This window comes from Argiope bruennichi, chromosome 10 (assembly GCF_947563725.1).
Source record: "Argiope bruennichi chromosome 10, qqArgBrue1.1, whole genome shotgun sequence".
Lineage (NCBI taxonomy): Eukaryota > Metazoa > Arthropoda > Arachnida > Araneae > Araneidae > Argiope > Argiope bruennichi.
The window spans coordinates 14,874,796-14,891,282 of record NC_079160.1 but is presented as its reverse complement, the minus strand read 5'-3'; the positions used below and the strand labels follow the sequence as shown (position 1 = coordinate 14,891,282).

Here is a 16,487-nt window from a genome sequence, read left to right as displayed (position 1 = left end):
AAGAATTCTATCTCTAGATGGAATTTTTTCAGCTGCTACAAACCTGTGCCATTCCAAAATAGAGAAACGATTTTTTAAATTGCACTGTAGATGTGAAGCGAAAAATAGAATTAAAGATTTGCTCTAAAATATTTGTCAAGGTTTAATTACCCTTTAGCAAGATATTAATTTGGATTTTTTATAAAATATATTGTTATAAGGTGTAAAAAAATTTGCTACTTTAAATTCATTTCTCTTTTAAGTCATTTTTATTTTAAATTTAATTTATAAAAATTAATAATTTGTGTACAAATATAAAAGTATTTTATGTAATCCTTATTCGTTGTATTTTTAGTAGCTACTGAAAAGTTATGTGTATTTTTTCACGAATAAAACATTTTAAAAGTCCTATAAATTGTCTTTTATTTGAATTTAATTTGTCTTTTGTTTGAATATTTCTTAGGATTCGCTCTTATATGTCTAATCTTAAGTGTTATCTTTGAGATAACGTGCATTTTTTTATCTTCAGTACCTTTATTTTTATAATTTACCTAAACGTATTTAATTTTATACATCTTATAGTAATGTCAGTAAAAGTAATGTCCTGACTTCTTGTAAATCACTCTTATTGCTTCATGTTTCGTTTTAGTGATCATCCTAGGTATAGACAAAAAGCATTTCAGGAAATTATTTACAATTTAGTAGTAAATCTGCAATACTAAGCCACTCCATGCAAGACAATCATAGCAATATGCAACTTAAATCTATAAGTCTTTAAAATCAGCAACACTGGATGTAATTGAAAATTATCTTTGTCCCTTTGATCTGTATCATTTTCGGATGTGCCAATTCTAATTTCTCTTTTGGCATCAAACAATTCAAGAAAGGATTTTTTTTAATATTCAAATTATAAACTTCATATTTTTATGCTGGATTGTAGCAAATGTCAACGACCTAAGGTATTTTTTATTATTTTATTTATGCTTATTAAATTCTCATTTCACAAAACATTTGGAGGTAAAATATTTTCTTTCAGCATTTTAAAAATCTATTATTTGGAATTACATTTTTATTCTGTTAATAAATCTCTAGTGGTTTCAATTTTTTAAAAATTAATTTTAATGTAAGTGTGAGGTACCATTATGGCAGCAGAAAAAGAATGTTGTTTATAATGATTTTTTTTTTTTTTTTTTTTTTTTGGAAAATACCAGACCTTTATTTTCAATGTTTAATGTTGCTATACATTTCCATCTAGATGTACTGAATTTTTTTTTTATTTCTTAAATACTCTACCAATACCATGTGATTATCTATTGCAACTTCCATTAATTAGACTGCGATAATCAGCATCTTTAGGTGTACATTCCAGTTTATAAATTAAAGATAAAAAATACTAAAGTAATATGGACATGAAGGTTTGTAATATCGGTACTGATATCTTCAGTTTTAGCCAAAAAACGATTGAATATAAAAATTCATTGATGATTGATTGATTTTTAAGACACCAAAAATTCCTTAAATTTGATTCTTTGTAGAAAGATTGAAAAGGGAAAGGGGTTATATTGTCAAGTGCTTTCGAGAGCGAACTTACAATATAGCCATGTCACAAAGAAAATATAGAGTTTCACTCTATTCTAATAAAGAATCCAAACAAGACACTTTCTGCCATTCCGAATAAAAACCAATAAATAAAAACTTGAAATGTTAATTTTTATTGCTTCACGATACACATATCGAAGCTTTTATTTTATTTGGATCAGGTTTGTTTGTTTATTGTGTGATGTTTATTGACGCAAGGGCCATATTTGGCTCTGCTGCGCCAAGCAAATGGTAAAACATAAAAGTAGAATATATTGGTATATTGCAGTTTTAATAGATTTATTAAAATATAAAAGCAGATAAAAATAAAAACATGTATAGTATAATAATGCAATACTATAAGATAAAAAACTTTTCTGAATGAATGCTAGATAAATGATATGAAACTAATTATTATAAATATAAAACTAATGCTAACAATACTAAATGAAAATATAAAAGTTAGACTTTAAAAACTTAAAAATATTTGGGTGGTATCTCTCATCCACCAAGTCCTGCAAGGTTAATAATGTTTTAGGTTAATAAGGTTTTAAAAAAGTGAACACGATTTATATTAAAAGCAGGACATTCAATAAAAATATGATTTATAGTAAAGTCCACATGACATGTTGGGCACTTTTGCGCCGCCTCATAAAAAATGAGATGTCGGTGTGTATAACGCGTATGACCTATACGGAGACGAGTCAATTTTACGTCAGTCTCGCGTGTAGGAAGAACAGACCACAATCCAATAGTTGGTTTGATGGAATGCAGTTTATTTTGTGTCAGCAGGTCCCACAATAATTGCCAAGTAAAGAAAATGTGTTTCGCCAAAGCCTTTTTGACATTGCAACAAGGAAGTCCCTGAGACAAAAACTTCGTTGCTGATTTTGTCGCCGAATCAGCCATTTCATTTCCAAAGATGCCGATGTGACCCGGGAGTCAGCAAAAATTGATTTGAAAAGCCTTTTTTTGCAAGAGACGCAAAGTGAACTAAATTTCTATAGCTATCGGGAGCATCCGATTATAATAATAAGAAAGTGCTTCCAACGCACTCATGCTGTCGGTATAAAAATAAATTTAAATTGTGTAGAAGGTGAAATTGTCTGGAGAGCACAGAAAATTTCCACCAACTCAGCAGTAAAAACTGAGCTGCAATTGTGTAGACGGTGACTCAGTGTATCAGATGGAACCAACCATTTGATGCATTGAGCCATTCCACAACCAACATGACCATCTGATTTTGAACCATCCGTGAAAATTTGTATAATTGAAGGGTACCAATTGCAATGTTAGAGATACAGCTGTTGGAAAACAATCGAAGCAGTTGATGATTTATCAAATTCTAAGAAAGGGATTTAAAAAAAGAAAACTCCGGAGTGTCCCAAGGTGGAAAGCATAACATATCAGCTGATTTAAGAACAATATTCTCAAGGGTAGAGCCATGTATCAGAATTTTGACGCACTCACAGAATGGGGGGGTGGGGGGAATGAGATGGACGGGCATCATATAATCTGCGGAGGCCAAATGGAAGTGTAATTTCAGATAGGGATGTCCTGACAGAGATATAATTTGGAAATTATATAAAGCGGACAATTTTTTGCATCTTAAATCAAGGGGCAATTGATGACAAATAATGTAAAGGCTTTCGCTTAGTGAAGTGCGAATGGTTCTGCACTTCACTAGGAGCTCCTGAGCAGATTCGCAAAGCAGAGTGGAACACAGTATCCAGTCTACGCAAAACGGAATCTCGAGCAGAACCATACACCCCTAATCTATACGGGAAAGTATGATTGCTTCATGTATACGGTGTAAGGAGATTTAATCGGCACCCCAAGGTGTTCTGGAGAGCACCTTCAGAATATTTAAGACCTTCTCACATTTATTTCGCAGTTGAAGAACATGCGGAAAGAAAGTGAATTTGCGATCCAAAATCACTACCAAAAACCATATTTCATCCATAACTGGAATATATATATTTTGTATGTGGATAACAGCATACTTCTCTTCCGGCATGAAGTGTACGCATTTACTCTTTTCCGGAGAAATTGTGCGCCCGTTATTGTTGCACCAAGTTACCATCTTATTAACAGCATTTTGTAGCTGTCACTCAATGAGACACATATTGCTACCATAACATGATAACTGTGAATGGTACTTCTGCTCAGTCCATATTATATTAAATAATATCAACAGATTGGAACGGTAAATGGTATTCAAATGGCGAAGTATGTTGTATGTGATTCCATCTGGCTCTGGACTATTATCATGGACCTGAGACAAGGCTGTTTCTAGTTCAAACATCCCAAATTCAGAGTTATATGGGAAAGTATTCCTGTCATGGAAAACACAAAGACAAACAATCTGCAAGCTTCTTAATTACTAGAAAATCAGGGTTGCAGGATTCAATTGCGGAAACCTGTTCGAAACTTTTGCCAAGAATATTAGCTATGTCTAATGGGGCAGAATGCGTTATGTTTCCAACTTTTAATATAGGAAAGTATGAGCCTTGATAATCCCATTTGCGGCATTCACTTTTTTCCACAAAATCTTACTGGAGAGCAGGATGTAATAGAAAAAACAAAGGACTTCCAAGATTCCTTCTGAACTACGGCGACGAATACGTCGGGCACAGGCTTTGGCACGTTTAAAAGCAAGAAGGTCGTCAGTCGTTGGGTACCTCCTGAAAAAGTTCCAACACTTTTTCTATTTTTTATAACTGTCGCGACATTCTTCATTCCACCACGGTCTATGAAATCTTCTTACACGTGTTGTACTTTTGGGGATACTCCTGTTAGCTGCTTTCATTATGACATCAATGACATGTTGTAGAACTTCGGAAATGCCTACATCACTAACCTATGTTCACAGTGATAACTGCCAATTTTGTAAATGCATCCCCATACTGCCCTATGGAATAGGAAATGTGGACTGCGAAGAATAAAATTCCTCTATCAATATTAGAGAAAATAATTGGGAAGTGGTCACTATTATATAATTCATCACAAACCTGAAAGTTTATCAATGGCAGAAGTTCAGGTGAACTTATGGCTAGATCAAGACTATGGAAGCTACGTGTAAGCTCATGAAAATGTTTTTCCTCATTATTGAGCAGGCAGAGAGTTATTATAAATAAATTGTTCAATCTGCCGCCCACGAAAGTTTATATAATCAGAACCCCACAACGTTGAAGTCACGTTGTCCGTTGAAGTCACCAAATAAAGTGATACATTAGGTCATCAAGTTCATGTTGACGAATAACATCACGAGGCAGTAAGTAAATAGAGCAGACTGTGACCAAAGTTCGTATGTGAACTTGCACAACCACAGCCTGCAGAGAAGTATCCAATTTGAGAGATATCCAATTAGAGAGATGTGTTCGGATATAAATTTGAAGTAAAGATAAGACACCACCAGAAGTTCGAAATCCTGCATCTTTCCGAACGTAGTTTTAGCCTCGCATTTTGATAGGAATGTTGGGTGTCAAGAAAATGTTTGAACCCCAAAGCAGATGGGATGAAATTTGTTTAAAATGGACCTAACGCCGTGACAATTCCACGCGAGGAAAGTACCTATTAAGAAAGTCTTTTTGCAAGAGAAGTTCTGGGAACAATGCTTGGAGGTTGCGTAACGTCGCAGCTCATTTCAAATTCATCCTCCTCCTCAGATGGATGGAACGAGATGATTGCGGGGCTTTTCGGGGAGCTACTAAAAATGGATGTTAACTCCTCATGAGCGACACCTTTGTTTGCATGTCCTAGAAATTAAAAAAAAAAAAACTACTTTACGCTGTTCCGTAAGTTTTTTAAAAATGTCCTTAGCTACCAGGCCACGTTTGAAGAGCTTTAGCTTGAGACATTTATTTGATTTTAGTTTATGTGCGATGGCTTTAATATTTTCAGGAGTACTGGTCAAAAATGTCTCAGTGTCAGAATCGGAAATATTTTACTGAGTTTTCTCTTTATTGACTGTTTTTTTACAGTTTGGGTAGCTACAGTTTTTAAATAAATACTTTTGCGCAACAGATGCATAGCTCATATCAGATTTGGGTGTTGATGACAAAATTCACCGTCTGGCTTCAGGATAGGATATGTCCTCTTTAATTTTTAGGCTTGTAATTTGCTTTTCCAGCTGCCAGGGTTCACATGATTTGGAATATGAGGCATGACAACCACTGCAATTTACGAACTTTTCTTGCGCCGTTGACTGCTAGCTGTCGTGACCTTTCTCAGTACAGCGTGAGCGTGAATGTTCCTCGGCAATTAATTTTGGAATACCCAAAACGCTGACACTGAAAGCAGCGCAAAGGATTAGGTATGTATTGCCGAACTGGCAATCTTATGTTCCCCGCATATATGCATTCAGGTAATTTCGTAGTGTAAAAAGTTAAAATGTAATGCTTGGTTGGAAAAATTTGCCCATCTCACCGAATGGTAATTTGGTGTTCGTGCGTTATACCATGGAGTTTGAGTTCGTGTGTAATTTCCTCAATAGTAACATTGAACAGTTCCCTGCATGTAATAATGCCATTTGTATAATTTTATGAATTATGAGGAGTGACTGTTGCAGGAAATGTAGTCAACGTTTTTATCTTAATGATTTGCTGGGTATGCTTTTTCGTGCAAACTTCCACCAGCAAATCACCTGAACGCAACTTTCTAATAGAGGACACTTCGCCGACAGTTTCTGCGATAGCTTTCTGTACCAGAAATGGGGAGAGATTTAAAAGTTTCATTTTTTCAGATATAAGCTTCATGATAAAATACGAATCAAATTGATTAAGGTTTATAATACATTTATAATCCCCACTGAAGGGAGATTTTTTGGAGAAGGCCATGCGATATCGAATAAAATTCAGGCCCTATGGCATCGCCCACAATGGAGCCCAACAAGGGAAGGCAGCCACCGGCTCTGGCCATTCCCAGCCCCGGGGCTTACCTTAATGCTTGCTGGAACCTATAAGCTCAGAGTTACCCCTTAAGTGACCACCCTTAACGTCAAGCCCCCTTCGCTTGATCTCTAGTAGACTAACCACTCAGGTGATTAGGTACCAGCCGATTGATACATCGGGGACCACAATGCACGGCCAACACATGGAGATTTTGGCTGTTTATGAGAAGCAAGAAGCAAACAGAGAGCCGACAGCTTCTCATGGAGAGCTCCCTCGCTTGCCGTCAATGGATGAAAGAATCAAACCGACAGCAGAAGGCCTAGAGGCGATGAAACAAAGGGAGTAAAGATCGCTGGGAACCTCGGTATTGGGACACCCGTACTCACTTAAAGTAAGTAAGCCGCTGAGGGGTTATTTGCATTAGGAATAACAGCCAGTGCACTAATTTTTACATTCTTCAACCATTCAATTTCAATATATTTTGATTTGATTTGATTTATTATAATATTAAGAAAACATGTTTAAAAAAGGAAAGAAAATAAAAATGCCTGCAAAACTCCCTATTACTAAAAAGTCCACAAAATAAAAATTGTAAGCTTAAAATGCACATGATTTTTTTTTTTATCAAAAGTGATTCAAAATAATGAAAAGTTTGTAACATTAAAAAAATTTCTCTATTTTGTATATAAAATAATGAATTTCCCTTCTATTGCTGTACAATTGCTATAGCATTTTTAAAGTAGCATGAAAAAAGAATTAGTTAAATAACCTGATGCAATATCCATTATTCTTTTTAATTTTTATAGACCTTTGTAGATTTATAGCTAAGTAATCTAATTTGAAAGTAAAACTAGTTTTATAAGATATCAATATTATATGTTATATATAGCTATTAATATCTAGCAATCCTTTTAGTAATATAGAAATATTGTTATAAGTTATAAATAATAATTAATTTATTTTTAATTTTTAGGATAAAATTATAATGGATTTTTAGATTATACTGAATTTAAGAAATCAGTTTTGGATAGAATTTTATACTATAAAAATTATTGGCATTACTTGCGCAACTGAACAAAGTTCTTTTATTATATGCTTTCACTCAGTTTTAGCTTACAAAATTCTCCAACTAGTAAATGCCTTACTGAGCAAAAAACTGAAATAAAATGAAATGATGAACAATCTGTGTATTCTTGATATTATATTTATTATTGATTTCTGCATGTATTTTATAAATATGATCTATAAGCAAAAGTTTAGTTAGTTAAGCAAAAGTTTAAGTTCCATTTTAAGAAGATTTTTCCAATTTCTTTAGTATCTATTTTTAACGTAGAATTCTTAGATACAAAATGAATTTTTCATGTCCATTTGTGTAAATAAATAACGGAGTTTATTCAGTTACATATTATAATTATCATTGCATATTATAATTACTTGCTAATTAGTACAGATAAAAATATTTTGGTCTGCTTTAATTAACACAATTGGAAATCAGAAAATTAGCTAATTTTTAAGAACTTAGAATTCAAATTATTAGTAACTGATTAGAAACTGTTTTTACCCTTATTTTTTTTCATAGTAATAATCCCTGGCAATAAAGTGAGATTCTTAATTTTTTGTGATTTAAATTAAAATTTTAACTAAACAGAAATCAAGCATATTAATGTGTTAATTTTAGTATTAATTAATTAATTAAAACCCTAGTCTGTGGTTTCAAATAAGAAATATTGAAATATTTAGATTTGTGTTTCATCGAAAAATTTAGAAAGACTTTTCATTAACTTTCCTTTCAGTGCAATTCATAAATTATGATTTGAAAATGATAATTCATTTAATTTCTTAAACCGTGTAATATGATTAAAGTATTTAAAAGACAGCAGCTCTAATCAAAGATGATAAAATTAATGGCCATTTAAAAATTTATGAATTGCTGGAAGCTTTTATTCCTAAGATCTTAGAAAAAGATGAATGTTGTCTTTTGCAAGATTTGTATTTAACACAAATTGACTGGCGATGATGCAAATTTGACTCCCACCTAACATGTGAACCTCAAATTAATTGACTATTATCACAATGTAGTTTTAAAAAAATATAGTGGAGAAGTATGTTATACAGAAAGTGAGTCATTGAAATATCCGAGTTAATGACCTGCTGTTTGTTAAAAAAGGAAAGAGAAAGACAGAGACGAAACAGCATTTAACGCTCACATAATTTAATTCATTTCAAACATAAAGAGGATAGTAAAAATAGATCTTCTTAAGATGGTAGAGTGATGAAATGAAGAGTCGAAAATATCACAAAAGGAGAAGATTCTAAATCGGTTTCGGATACTGTAATGGCATTATTTTCTTAGCTGCACTCATTGAAGTTGATGGACACGTAGTCGCTGGTCTGACAGGCTGGGGTCTGGCCTCCCAACCGGATGCATCGTCCTGGCTGGCGCTGGGTCTGGAGTGAGTGAAACGTATCGCATTGAAATTAAATATAACCTTAACTCTTACTTTTGTATTTGTAAACAATTAATTATAACATTCTAAATATTAATATTTAGTAGAAATAACGATAATTAAATGATTTTTTTTCAAAATGAATATTTTTAATTAATTCTCCTTTGTTTGTTGCTTCTATATATTTATATGCAATTAAAAATGCACTGAATTATTTTCTTTTTAAAAAATTACATGTTTTGCAGATGTTTTTATATCATTATCACATTTTAAAACTATAGAATGATACAAAAAAAAAGTCTACAAAAATGTTTTTTTCTAAGATTGTGCAATTTAACACTTAACATAACAAAACACCTCCGTTTCTAGAACTCATGTGTTCCTTTTTCGTTTGGTATAGATGTACGGGGGACTTGATTAAAAAACAAAATTACACAGCAATCGGAAAAGATTGCGCAATAGGAATGTTGTGATGCGTTCCATCATTCGGAATGTAATTTTAAAACTCGACGAAATTCAATAAATATGAACTTATGATTTTGAGAGCCAAAAGTAAACAGTTATTTCTATCGCTATGAGTGCAGTATTTGAATAAACTTAATAATCAATAATCAATGTTTTTAAAAGTGTAAAATTAGCATGATATTAATTCTTTTCTCGTTGCTGAATCGACTAGAATGATCTCTTTTCGATCTTATCTAAAGCGGCTCTGTGCTGATATCAAGAACATTGCCCTTTCCTTCTATTGCAAAATACTTTTGTGAGTATTTGACAGTCTATTTTTGTTACTTTGCTTATATTTCTAGTTAACTGATTACCATGTAAAGATTATTCCTCACATTCATAAAATATGTTACCGCTGTCTCAGCTTTCTGTCAGCTGAAAAGTCTTCAGTCAAGTGAATATTGATTCATTTGACTAGAATATTGATGCTAGAATAGTCTAGAATATTGAGTCTAAAATATTGATGATAGAATATTGATTCAAATGCCACATAGTTATACAAAAGAATATTTATGACATAATATTGATTCAAATGCCAAGTAGTTATACAAATTTAGTTCAAAACCTCGAATTCAGAATAAAGTTTGAATTGTATGTCGTAAAAATATCACTGTGATGCTAACACTTTTTCAATCGGTCTATCATCTCGCCTTGATATTAATATTTAATTATATAAATATTAATATCATTTATCAGGAATATATATAAAAAATCTACAAAAAGTTATAAAAATTAATGAGCATAGAGAATTAAAAACATTTTACTATCAAGTGGAATTCAAAATCCTTTATCGAAAATATACTATATTCAAAATAAAATCTAGAAGCACAAGGCGAGAATTTAATGCTACTCCATAGCCTAAAACAGTGTAAGTAAATTTAATTTTAATAAAATTGATAAGTTTTTTTTTTTTAATTTTTGTTTTTGAAGAATCCTTGGGAATTTTTTTCTCTAATACTTTTTAGGCATTAATTTCCTTTTAGAACTGGTTGAGAATATCACATTTTTAGGACATTGTTTTGATGTTCATGTTTTTGACAAAGAAATTAACTTCTATTTTGTACACTAATAGAAATACATTAAAAAATTATTTTTAGCTATTATCTACTGTTTAATGTATTTCATTATTATAAATGATAATCCATTATTATAAATTACATAAAAAATTACTTTTCTCTAGAATTTACTAGCTAAATGGTGCCATTCACCAAATAAAGCAATAATGGAATAAAAATTTAAATAAAACTAATCATTTCACTGAAAATATTAATGCTTTATTTATGATCGGGAAAGTATTACTGTAAAGAATTTGAAAACTTCTAGCATATCTGAAGTTAATAAATTGTTCATACTTTTAGTTAGACCGTTTTAGTTTCAGAATTATTGTTTTCATTTCATGGTCATGAACTCAGATTTTAGGGAATCTGCTGAGTACGAAAATAATAAATTGAATATTAAGTTTATTTCTTTATAATTGAATTTAAACACATTGTTTTTCTTTTAGTAAATCATCTTATAAACAAAAAGTTATTAAAAATAACTTTCTAATGTATACTTCTATTAGTATGTACTACAATAAGGAACTACAATATTAAAAATATCGATTTCAAATCCCATTTTTACTAATGTTACAAATAAGTCATGTTAATCCTTTAAAGGGCCATTTTTTTCTAGTCATATTATGTTAAAATATTTTTAGGCTTGAAATTAGAATAAGAAAAGGGATTCATTTAGCTTATTGGATTAATTTGATTAATTAATTAATTTGGTTAATTATTAATTAACAAATCAAGACGCATCATTTTGTGTAAAATAAAGAACTAAAGCATCTAAGTTTCTGTCTTTCTAAAAAAAATGTGTCAAAACTTATGCCAACCTACATAAATTCATACAAAGATTGATAAATTTGGTGGGAAGCATACTTCCTACGGCCCTAGAAAGGGTTAAATAAAAGCGGTTAACCACTTGTGGTGGAAAGACATGCCAAGTACGTCGAAATGTTTTTGTCACAGAATCGCCAAAGATGTGCGGCTACACATGTCAGGAAGCAATTGTCTCAAAATTAAAAACTATGTTCGTGACCCATCCACTGAGTTTGTTTGCCAAAACTCAGTTTTCAGAACATAATCTTGGGTCGAGAATTAATTCGTTTAGATAATATAAATTTTTACCCGATTTCTATAAGGTATCGGATACGTTGTGTGGCCTCGCTGCTAGTTACAGTGGACTGTTGTGGCTCGCGCACCAACATGTGGTTAAAAAGAGGCCAAATACATAAAGAAACAAGTGCCAAAGACCGTGAACTTACCACTTGAAATTCAACATAACACTGAGCCTTTCCGACAGGCTGGGCGGTCATGTAGCGGGAGAAATCTCCGGCGCTGTAGCTGCGACGAGCCTCATCGATGGTAGATTGGAGGCGAGACATCCTCTGCTCCTCGTTGCCAGAGGGTGAGACAGCGTCGGGATCCTGCGATGAATAACTCTTCATCAATTTCAATCAAGGACAGAAGGTACAGTTATATAAAGAATGGGTAAATTTCAATTTCTTATAAAAAGTCTTGAAAAAATAGCATTGTGTCAGTAACATAATAAAAGAATGGCAGGGCAGGTAAAATGCGAAGAGCCAGGGGCTATTGTTAAGGAGTTCTGACCGGAAGTGTTACAATTATATACAGACATACAATGTTACTGTTGTACCTTACAGCATTGAAAAATGAGCTCCTTTTCTTAAGCTCCGTTTGGATGACCAGTGGCTTTACGGATTTGGTCATTAATCTGCGAACTAACTCATTGTTGGACCGATCACCCCTGCTTGTGTACGGCAATAGGGAGCTTATATAAAATTGTAGGTAAAATGATCAGACGTCAAAGAACCTCAGAAAACCCCAAGAGAGGGGAAACAGGGTAAAATGTGTCAGACTCAAGGCGGGCACAGGTCGTCGAAACAGGGCTTTAACATTTGTTAGAAGAAGGATATCCGAAATGCGAAAGATCAAGAATTAGTGTTAAAATGTTTATATACTACAAACTAACGGCGAAGAGAAAATCCTATTCTCCATTAATGTTCAAAGAATTATTTTTTTTAATATTAACCTCGGCAAAAGCACTTGAGAGAATGCTTTGATGAATGAGTTTGAATTCCATGTTAACATTAAAAATTAATTATGAAAATGATATACATACATTTAAAAGATTTACTAAAAATAAAACTATGTACGGAAATGAAATTAATGTAATTAAAAATAATTTTTTGCATTTTATTCCAGAAAACCATTGTGACAGATAATCCCAGGTAGCACATCCTGTTGCATAATATTATACAATATTGTGAGATTTTATATAATTTAATATTTAACAATATTATACAATATTGCGAATATTGTTTAATATCATACAGTATATATTATACAATATTGTGAGATTTTATATAATTTAATATTTAACAATATTATACAATATTGCAAATATTGTTTAATATCATACAGTATATATTTCTGCTAATAGGGATGTTGGAAGTTAATGTCATCATAACCATTATCTATCTGGCAATGGTTAAGTATATTTTTGCGCTCGATTAAATTTTGCATGACACTTATTTCTCGATTTTTCTCATCTTCCGAATGAACAAAATGCTTGATGAACCCTTTTTAGTGCATTTCTAAGAGTATTTTGCAGCTTCATTAAATAGAAAAGCATTCAATATAACGCAGCTCAGTGAAGTAATCTGAAATGCTCGTTTGGTGGTTTTTTCACATTTGACTGTTGTCATTCGACGATATGCAATAAGAAAGATTTCTATACCATGTACATTAGTGCTTTATATTATATATAGAGAGATAGAGATCTTCTAAAATTGAATATATTTTACAAACGAAAGAGGTGTGATGTTCCCACCTGTTCACTGAGTTGGCTGTTCGAATATTCGCTGTTTGCGACAGCTGGGGCGAGAGCGGGGAAGAAGAAACTCTTCAAGCTGTCTGGCACGTCTCCCTTGGCAGAAAGGGTGGCCGACAGAAGCACCAGGGTGAAACACAAGAAGGTCTGCATGTTGACTGCAAAGAAACAAAGAAAACTGACATCTTTCACATAAAATGTGTTTTTCAATAAATCAACTTTTAAATAAAATACAAATAAGAAACTTTTCAAATACACTTTTTAACCCGTTCACTGCCACGGCTCAAGACCATTTATCTAACTAGATGATCCATCATTCCTTTGCTATCTCTTAAATGTAGTAGAGAAGGGGGGAGGGATCACCTAATTAGATGGATCGCTCGATGCAGTTAAAAAGCAGGGGTGACTCATGGGTGATGCCCATGGCTCTGAACAGGTTTGTTATTATATACTAAAAAGTGCAACTACAAAGAAATGAAGAAAATTGATAACAGAAATCAAATTTTGCACATGTAATGCTTTCTCTTCATAAACCGTCTTTTAAATAAAAATACAAAAACTTTCCGAACGTATGCTTTGATTATTGTGTACTAAAAAATGAAAACTAATTTTAATGATCAGAAATTTTGTTGTCAAATTAAAGCATAAAAACGAAAGCACTGGAAGAAGTACTCAAAATAAACTGGAATTTTAATCATATTCATAATCCACTTAAAAATTTCGATTTTTCCTTTGCTCTTCGATATCTTCCCTTAGGCACCATTAAGAATGCAGCGCATCATTTTGACATTTTATTTACTTTTTAAATTTTGTTGTTAAATTTGATGTTAAAAGTATGTATAGAGGGGTAAGAAGGTGTGGATTAATTTTTTTTTTTTTGAGAAATTCAGCTTAAAAAAATTATATATATTTATTTTTTGGGTCAATAAAAAAGTCCTTGTTTTAAGTGAATAATAATACATCGAATTACTTTTACAAATGCAAAGGGTTAAATCGAACATAAGTAAAAAATAATCATGTTATTTCCTGCTCCGAAAGCTTTTCTACATAAAACTTTCAAACTAATATTCAAATAACATGAAGTTTTAAAGTAAATATAATTATTTTGAATAAAGTGAATATAAAATATTTATAATCTGAATTAAATAAACATCTTTTAAAAATGTAAACATCCAGTTCGAGATTTTTAACATTTTCAAAACCATTTGTAATATATAATGCACGTTTATTCCAACTTATAATGTATTATGTACGTTACTCATTTTAAAAAACAAATTTTTATAGTGTGTAAAAATATAAATATTTTATTTAATTTTGTTCTTTTTACACTTCTAATTCATTCTCACAATCATGATTAAATCTGTTAAACAATGTTTTACTCAAATTCGCTACCAGAGGGCATACTTTCATGGAATCAAAATTCGATTCAATTCAGTTAATATAATAACTGATAATTAAGTTCTAAAAATAATAAAGCAATGTATTGTTCCGAGGATATACAAGTACACAAAATGTCAAAATTTAGTTCATTAGAAAAAAATGAGGTACAAATTATAAATTACATAAAAAAATGAAACTAGCCAAATAAATAAAAATGGATAAATGCAGGACTAAACTTATTTTAAAAATTGCATCAATTTTTTATTTAAAAAAATGATAAATTATAAAAATATATTTACAATGAATTTTGATTCATAAAAATTTATAATGCTTTTTAAAACTATAAATAAAAGAATTTTCGCCTTATGTCAAAAAAAAATGAATAAAACTATCAAATAAATTTTATCACTTAAACTGGTAAAATCTGCGAATATTTCTCAAGCACGTGCATGCATGTACCATGCACGTAGCACGTGCATATTAAAAAATATAAAACGTTACTTACAGTTTTGTAAATGATCTTGAGGAGAATCACAAGATTAAAAAAGAATACTGGACGGTAAATAAAAAATGATTACTAGTTTCAACTATATGAAAAACTCAAATGATTTTCACTCGTGAAATTCATTCACAGATAACATGTTTGAGACTCCTTCAGAACAGACGTGTTTCTCGGGCTTGTGCAGAACACCGAATTTCTCCCTTTTTATCTGCGCCCGACATTCCGCGTCTGATTGCCGTTGGTTTTTATTTACTAACAGTCTCCGAGTTCGAATGAATATTTACTCTAACGAAACGATAAACGCAGTCAACTCTTGTTTTCAAATGTTCCTTCTGTTATGGATTTGTGTTACAGAAATTTACAGAAGTCATTTCCCATTGTTTGAAATTAGTTTAACATTTCGGGGAGTTGAGGCCTCTGTTTAGGTTCCCTTCAGTTTTGCAATGCAGTTTCTACTATTAAAGACACAATCGAATTCCAAGAAAATTTGAAATGATGTAAGAAATAGAAGCTTTATCTCTTCTGCGGATTCTTTCGTTATTTTGAAAGAAGTTGAATTTTGTGAGTTTTTATTAAGATGAAATACGATTTCGGGATTTTAGCGATTTCCTGAAAATTTATTCGATTAAGATTTGGAGAAGGGCACAGAAGGGAATGACAGATTTACATACATAACATATACTATCTGAAAAATAATTTCTGTCAGCAGAATAAAGAAATCGGAATCCTTCATACAAATGAAAATTGTACTATGCAATTTTTATTTTCAGATACAGAAAGTAAAATTCGATTTTTTTTTACGTCGTCAGTTGCTCATCTATTGACCACACTTAAATAAAACCGAAAATCGTCCAGATCAATTAAAATTAAATACATACTTTCAATTTCATTCAATTTCAAGAAAACAAAATGTTTCAACCTTTCAAAATTATTCATATTATTGCAAATACTTTTTTAGTATATTTCCATTATTTCTTTACCATCAAAAAAGGATTTGGCACTTGCATTTCCATTTAATGTTTTTTTCATGGATTTTTATTTCGGATTTAAATTCGCATCTCTAAAAATGCTGTTATACTGATATTATAAACATAATGCGAGAGATTATTCTATAGAGAGCTTGAATTTGGCTTGTGTTCTTTATAATAAAATAATAAATCATTTTTTTGTCTAAATCTTTCATATGATGCATTTTTCAAAAATACATACTCAGTTTTCTCCATTATAACATGAAATTACATAAAATATACCAAATAAGCAAATGTTTCTTTAACAAATGTTCAAGCATTTTTAACCAATGCATTCATT

General features: G+C 31.4%; 2 protein-coding genes across 4 annotated transcripts in view; one reads left to right on the top strand and one right to left on the bottom strand.

Moving 5' to 3' along the window:
• Positions 1–8,644: 8,644 nt before the first annotated feature.
• The window catches only part of LOC129988554 (uncharacterized), a 34,357-nt gene continuing 26,514 nt past the window's right edge, over positions 8,645–16,487 (bottom strand). For 2 of the 3 annotated variants that reach the window (XM_056096804.1, XM_056096803.1), the window contains exons 3-5: positions 13,298–13,455; positions 11,709–11,870; positions 8,645–8,897 (exon numbers count right to left, since the gene is read on the bottom strand). In XM_056096804.1, the coding sequence (XP_055952779.1) occupies positions 8,799–8,897; positions 11,709–11,870; positions 13,298–13,455 (419 nt within the window). In that variant the 3' untranslated portion in view covers positions 8,645–8,798. Of the gene's footprint in view, positions 8,898–11,708; positions 11,871–13,297; positions 13,456–15,182; positions 15,476–16,487 lie in introns of those variants that run through there. The other variant, XM_056096805.1, reaches the window with a different exon arrangement.
• LOC129988553 (UPF0764 protein C16orf89 homolog) overlaps positions 8,808–16,487 on the top strand; it is a 44,584-nt gene continuing 36,904 nt past the window's right edge. Inside the window, exon 1 of the mRNA XM_056096802.1 lies at positions 8,808–8,902. Coding sequence (XP_055952777.1) covers positions 8,872–8,902 — 31 coding nt within the window. The 5' untranslated portion in view covers positions 8,808–8,871. The remainder of the gene's footprint in view (positions 8,903–16,487) is intronic.